Below are 7,295 nucleotides of genomic sequence, written 5' to 3' on the forward strand. Positions count from 1 at the left end.
GTTAGGCTAACCGAGACTTGTCATTTGCACTTGTATATTGTTGCTCTTTTGTTAGTTTTGACTGCTTTTATTATCCTCATTTGTAAGTCACTTTGGATAAAAGCGTCTGCTAAATGACTAAATGTAAATGTAAATTCAAACATCTGTGCAAATTCAAAGGGGTTTTGTGATTTATCTCAACTTCACAAGCAAAGTAAGTGTATAAGGTTTTTCATTAATATGATTTCTGAAACCTAAAGGGAAAAAAGGGTCATTTTGTGGTGCTTTTTTGTCCATTGTTGAGTTTGACAGCCACTGATGGCTGTCAGCTGTCAATTAAGAGTATAAATAAAATAAAATAAAAATAAAAATTGAAATTGTTTAATGTTTAAAAATAAAGAAATTAAGACAGCCATAAGTATTATTTTTGAAAATGTACAGTGGTATTGTAAAAGAAAATTTTATTTAAAATAAAATAAAAAAATTATATTATTTTACAGTAAAATAAAATAATAGTAATATTTCTGTTTTTGTTTAATATTTTAATTTGTAATAATAGTAATCATAAAATAAGAAAAATAAAAGATTTTATGAACTTTTTTTATTGGCAAAATTTTATTTTACAGTACAGTAAGAGTAATAATAATAATAGTAATAGTTATATTTCTTGTTATATATTTATTGTTAATAATAATATGAATAAAATAATAATAATGATTATTTTATTTTACAGTACAATAATTGTGCAGTACACGTTTTACAGTATAAGAGTAATAATTACTTAATTATTTAATTAAATTAAATTTCATTATTTATTTAAAATATTATTTTATTTTATTATTTTATAGTCATATTATTAATACATTTATTGTACATATTGATATATAATCACAAAATGTTTGGCCCAATTGTGCAGCCCAACAAACATGCCAATCTGGAGTTTATTTTTCTTTCCAAAATCAGATTGTAAATCGCAGTATGGTCCTGTATCAGAGCATTTGCACATTCATCAAATTTTCTCCTTTTGTGTTCCACTGAAGATGCAAAATTAAGTAAATGTTGATATTTTTATGCAGACTAACTCTTTTAGGGTGTATTTTAATGTTAATTTCCTCAGATTTGTGAAAGGATACCCCCCAAACTCTCCATACATTGGGAGCTCCCCAACCCTTTGCCATCTCCTGCACCAGAAGGCCCATTTCTGCTGTTTACGGCTTGACCAGGTGAGCACCAGCCTCCATGTGCTACGAATGCCATCCAAATGTTTCATTTGCATAATATGCAATGCACTGGACCACATCAGCATGTCATATTTATCTCACATTTGCTCCTCTAGAGCTGTGAGCATGTTTCCTTTGAGGACGCAAAAGCGTATGGCTTCCAAAACAAGCTGATCATTGTTTCTGCTGAGACGGCTGGAAACGGCCTTTACAACTTCATAGTGCCTTTAAGAGCCTATTACAGACCCAGACGAGAGCTCAACCCTATAGTCCTGCTGTTAGACAACCTGTAAGCACACACACACACACACACACACATTCACCTCATGTGTGTTTCAATAGTGTTAGTAATGTTTTTCTACTTCCTGCAGACCCGATGACCACTTCCTCGAGGCCATATCCTGCTTCCCAATGGTGTATTATATGGGTGGCACCATTGACAAGTACAGTTAGAGCAAAAAAACTTCTGTTTGACTAGGGCTGCACGATTTGTAGGGGGAAAAAATGTGATTTTCTAATAAAAAATGCAATTGCGAGTAAAAATGTACTTTATATATAGAAATGAGATGCACAATTTGGCCAAAATGATGTAATTATATATCAATATGACTTTATAATAATAATAATATTAATTATAATAATATGATGATAATTATTATTATTATTATTACTAAAAATATTAAACAAACATTTTAAATATTACTATTGTAGTATTTCCCTGTAAAATAAAAAAACTGTATTTAAGAATTAAAATAAACATTTATAAAAAATAATGCATAGCGCATATATTTATTCAGTGTAATCAAGCACGATTTGGTGAAAAAAAATTTGATTTTTCTAATAAAATAGTGATTGCGATTTAAAATGTGTTTTATATTTAAAAAAAGGGCTGCACAATTTGGCCAAAATTTTGTGATTGTGTATCAGTGTCACTATATAATATATATCATTATTATTAAATATATACAAAAATAATAAATGTTACTTTTGTAATATTTCACTGTAAAACAAAAAAAATTGTATTTAAGGAAAAAATTATATAATAATTATTTTCAGTGCATATATTTAAATCACAGCCTTTGTGATTCCATAATTGCATTATGCCATATCATTATTATTATTTTTTTTAATTAAATTTAAATTCATTTTATTTTGATTAATCGTGCAGCCGTATCTTTGACAGCCAATTCAAATATATCCCTCTAGATGTGAATATCTCTGATTGGATGTTTGTGTGATTGACAGTTTGGACAGCCTATTGCAGTGTGGTGTTCTGTATGCTGATAATCTAGTGGTGGTGGATAAAGAAAGCACTATGAGTGCAGAGGAAGACTATATGGCTGATGCTAAAACCATCGTCAATGTGCAGACCATGTTCAGGTGAGACTAGAACCAAAGCCCTGCAATCTACCAATAGAAATTGACATAATTTGTAAAATTTATCATTTCAGTATCACCAAAGGTCATGGGTCTGATTCCCTGGGAATGCATGAACTAATAAAATGTTTACATTGAATGCACTGTAAGTCGCTTTGGATAAAAGCATCTGCCAAGTGCATCAATGTAATTATTAATCTCATAACTGTCTCATTTTCTCTGTCTGCGTCTCTCCAGGTTGTTTCCAAGTCTCAGTATAATCACAGAACTGACTCACCCGTCAAACATGAGATTCATGCAGTTCAGAGCGAAGGACTGTTACTCCCTCGCTCTGTCCAAACTCGAGAAGGTAAGACATGGAGAGATTTAAGTATTGAATACTGTAGTTTTGGATTATTGTCAAATGTGTGTGTTCGATCGACAGAAGGAACGTGACAAAGGCTCGAATCTTGCCTTCATGTTTCGACTTCCGTTTGCTGCTGGTCGAGTCTTCAGCATCAGCATGCTGGACACACTCCTGTACCAGGTAAATATAGTGTGTGTGTGTGCCTTTTAAAGAGGAATAATTTGGATTATCCCTAATAAACTCGGTAACAACACCCTCTTGTACTCAGAAATTAAACATTACAGTTACAAATAGTAACATTTTATGCATTTGGTGACTTACATTGCATTCAAAGTATAATACCATTCAAAAGTTTGGGGTCATTGTTTTTAAATATTTTTGAAGGAAGTCTCTTCTGCTCACTAAGGCTGCATTTATTTGATTAAAAATATAGTAAAAACAGTAATATTGTGAAATATTATTACAGTTTAAAATAACAGTTTTCTATGTGAATGTATTGTAAAATGTAATTTATTCCTGTGATGCAAAGCTGAATTTTCAGCATCATTATTCCAGTCTTCAGTGTCACATGATATTTCAGAAATCATTCTAATATGCTGATTTGCTGCTCAACAAACATTTCTGATTATTATCAGTGTTTAAAACAGTTGTGCTGCTTCACATTTTTGTGGAAACTGTGTTTTAGGATTCTTTGATGAATACAAAGTTCAAAAGAACAGCATTTATTTGAAATAAAAATCTTTTGAAAGACTTTTTGTCTGTCTAACGTATCTGGATGTTTGGCTATGCAGAGAGATGCTTTAGTAATATTGATTTTGGTTTTGTGGTTTGTTTTGTACATGAGTGTTTTGTGAAGGACTACATGATCCCAATAGCCAGATTGCTGCTGGGATTGGACACCACGCCGGGATCAGGGTACCTGTGCGCTGTGAGTTCAACACACGGCGTGTGTGTGTTTAGATGTGTGTTGTGATCTGTCAGTGTTTGTTTATGAACATGTTCCTGTGTGTAGATGCACGTATGCGAGGCTGATCTCTGGATCCGCACGTACGGGAGACTCTTCCAGAAGTTCTGCTCGTCTAGTTCAGAGATTCCCATCGGAATCTACCGCACAGAATCACACGCATCACCTGAGGTATCTATCTATCTATCTATCTATCTGTCTATCTGTCTGTCTGTCTGTCTGTCTATCTATCTATGCATCTAACCATCTGTCTGTCGGTCTGTCTGTCCATCCGTCTAGCTAGCTATCTGTCTGTCTGTCTATCTATCTGTCTGTCTACCTGTCTGTCTATCTATCTGTCTACCTGTCTGTCTGTCTGTCTGTCTATCTATCTATCTTCTTCCAGAAGTTCTGCTCGTCTAGTTCAGAGATTCCCATCGGAATCTACCGCACAGAATCACACGCATCACCTGAGGTATCTATCTATCTATCTATCTATCTATCTATCTGTCTGTCTGTCTGTCTGTCTATCTATCTATGCATCTAACCATCTGTCTGTCGGTCTGTCTGTCCATCCGTCTAGCTAGCTATCTGTCTGTCTGTCTATCTATCTGTCTGTCTACCTGTCTGTCTATCTATCTGTCTACCTGTCTGTCTGTCTGTCTGTCTGTCTGTCTGTCCGTCCGCCCGCCCGTCCGTCTGTCCGTCTGTCTATCTATCTGTCTGTCTACCTGTCTGTCTGTCTGTCTGTCTGTCGGTCGGTCAGTCTGTCCATCTGTCCGTCTACCTGTCCGTCCGTCCGTCCGTCTCTCCGTCTGGCTGTCTATCTATCTATCTATCCATCCATCCATCCGTTTGTTCTATCTATGGTTCTATGTAGTGGGTATGTATCCTATTTGCTCACATGATTTTTGTCTTGCTGATGTCGTGAGCAAATTCACACCTGCAGCTGATAAATACTTGTCGCCTCCAGTTTCAAGGTTCCGTCAGCATTGAAAGGTTAAACGACACCAGGGAGAAGGGGGAGGAGTCAAAGATCCTCACCCGGAGCTCCTCCAGCAGTGACCAATCAGAGCACCCGCTCCTGAGAAAGAAGAGCATGTACTGGACGAGGCGTCTCAGTAGGCGGAGCGTGAAGAGGAGCGACTCCTCCCTCAGCTCCATCCAGCAGCGTATGGGCATGTTACGCCGCTCGGAAAGGGAGGAGCTTACAGAACTGGTCAGGAACCGCATGCAGCACTTGGGCCTGCACACGGCGGGATACAGTAAACACACCCCTTACCTCATTAATAATATTCATACGTATAATATGTTTATGCTTAAGTAAAGTAATTCGTTTTGTGGAACAAAACTGGAAGATCTGCCCAAATCATGTTTGTTTTAATGTGGTTAGGAGGCTGTAACCACCATAACCCTCCTCTTTTCACAAATTCCTTATGGATAAAATCAACTCCTGTCCTACATTTCTCTCATATCACATTTAACTTGAAAATTTATATCAGATTATGGAATTAAAAAGGGTTGTGAACACTGATTATGTTGAATCCTGAATGTTATTACATTCTTGGTCAGAAGAACCTTTGTTTTATCAGACATTATACTTCCACATAGTAATTTTGATTTGAAATATTTCTCTCTTCCTCTTTTTCATTCTAACTTTCATCTCATATAGAGGATGTCACAAATCTAACAGCCAGTGATGTAATGAACCGAGTTAATTTGGGGTATTTGCAAGGTAAACACCCTCTACTATAGTATTGCCATGAATAGTTTGCTCCGTGGGCTTGTTTATTCTTTTTATGGTATTCTATCCACATGTTTTGAGAGTTATAAAGAAGATAAGACATGAAATTATAGGGAGAATATGATGCAAACCAGATTCAAGCATATGTGCATATGTCAGTGTTTCTGAATTGTATTTCAGGCTACATTGCATATAACAAATTGTAGCATAGAGTTATTTATCTAGATATTAATTTGCTTCATCTTTCCTTATGGAACTGTAACCATGCCCATATTGTTGAGTGACAGATGAATCCACCAATCTCTGTTGCAGATGAGTTGAATGACCAGCAGAACTCCATCTCATATGTGCTGATAAACCCCGCCCCCGACACGCTGCTGCAGCTCAGTGATGTTGTGTATGTAGCACATCCTGACAGATACACATATACACACATTTATTTCTTTAACTGGTGTTATTCTTAAACTAATTGTAGGCACTAACTGAATAAAATCATAGATATCTTAAAAAGAGAACAGTATTTAGAAATATTCAAATACTTTTTTGGGCTACTTTATCATGGTAACAGTATAGTTTTTGGTTGCTAAAACTATATTAAAGTCATTTTCTGTAATTAAAATACAAATATTTTACACATAAACCAGAGTTATTATAGTTAACTAAAACTAACTGTCAGTATCACCAAAGAAAACTAAAATAAAAATAAAAAAACATTACTTGAAATAAAATAAACATTATCTGAAATAAAATATAAAAATATGTATAAAATAAAACGTTTTTCAGCTAGTTGCCAAGGCAACATTTCTCATTTTAATTTAATTTAACTTGTACTACAATAATTAAAACTAAAACTGAAATAAACAATGAAAAAAAACTATGTAGACATATAAAAAACAAAAACTACTGAAAATGACAGAAACACACAATAAAATTACTAAAACTTTCCAATTAAAATTATAAATAGAAAAACTAAAAATTAGCAATAACAAAAACTATAATATCTCAGTAACAAAATAACACTGACATAAACATAAATATTCAAATGTAAAAATTAGAAATGTTGATTTGGCTACTAACTGAAATAAGTTTAAGTACTAAACTACAACAACTGAAATAAAAATAAATTAAAGAAAACCCCAAAACGAATAAAAATGGCAAAATAACTTTATTTTTAAATTTAAGTCATGCATCTGTTTTTCTCAGGAAGACCACCCAAAAAAATCCATTCCAGGTTTTACTGTTTTTATAGGGACAGTTGGTCACATTTATATGTGTGTGTTTGCGGGTGTGCGTCAGGTTTAAGCAACTTTGCGGTGACATTTGTCCCTCATAAAGTCAGCAAAACCTGATGCACACAGACATGCAGACACACAAACATTTGTGTCAAGAATCACATTGTCAGAGTAAACCCTCTAAAACATGAATCACTCAAAGTGCTCTTTGTGTTCTGCAGGTTCCTGATCCGTCCGGATCCACTGGCTCACGTACCAGAAGCGCCGCCTGTACAAACCCGCTGGTGCCGGTCCACGACTGACACACCAGAACTCAACAAGATTTAACCGGTCAGAACTACATCATACGCCAAAAGCCATGATATATAACTGGACTAAAAAGAGCTGTCGGCACTTTAAACTTTTCACTCATATAAGCTCTTGCTCTTAGATTCATCAGTGATATTATGGTCTG

At 34.8% G+C, this 7,295-nt stretch overlaps 1 protein-coding gene across 1 annotated transcript in view; it reads left to right on the forward strand.

Annotated features, from left to right (window-relative positions):
- Positions 1–7,295, forward strand: part of LOC107737166 (potassium channel subfamily T member 1) — a 26,395-nt gene extending 19,100 nt beyond the window's left edge. The window contains 12 exon segments of the mRNA XM_074560166.1: positions 1,097–1,202; positions 1,316–1,488; positions 1,571–1,642; positions 2,445–2,579; positions 2,814–2,925; positions 3,001–3,102; positions 3,767–3,850; positions 3,935–4,045; positions 4,815–5,130; positions 5,538–5,600; positions 5,922–6,006; positions 7,063–7,295. Coding sequence (XP_074416267.1) covers positions 1,097–1,202; positions 1,316–1,488; positions 1,571–1,642; positions 2,445–2,579; positions 2,814–2,925; positions 3,001–3,102; positions 3,767–3,850; positions 3,935–4,045; positions 4,815–5,130; positions 5,538–5,600; positions 5,922–6,006; positions 7,063–7,168 — 1,465 coding nt within the window. The 3' untranslated portion in view covers positions 7,169–7,295.

The sequence above is a fragment of the Sinocyclocheilus rhinocerous genome, unplaced genomic scaffold (genome assembly GCF_001515625.1).
Source record: "Sinocyclocheilus rhinocerous isolate Xijiao unplaced genomic scaffold, SAMN03320098_v1.1 scaffold284, whole genome shotgun sequence".
NCBI classification, from domain to species: Eukaryota; Metazoa; Chordata; class Actinopteri; order Cypriniformes; family Cyprinidae; genus Sinocyclocheilus; species Sinocyclocheilus rhinocerous.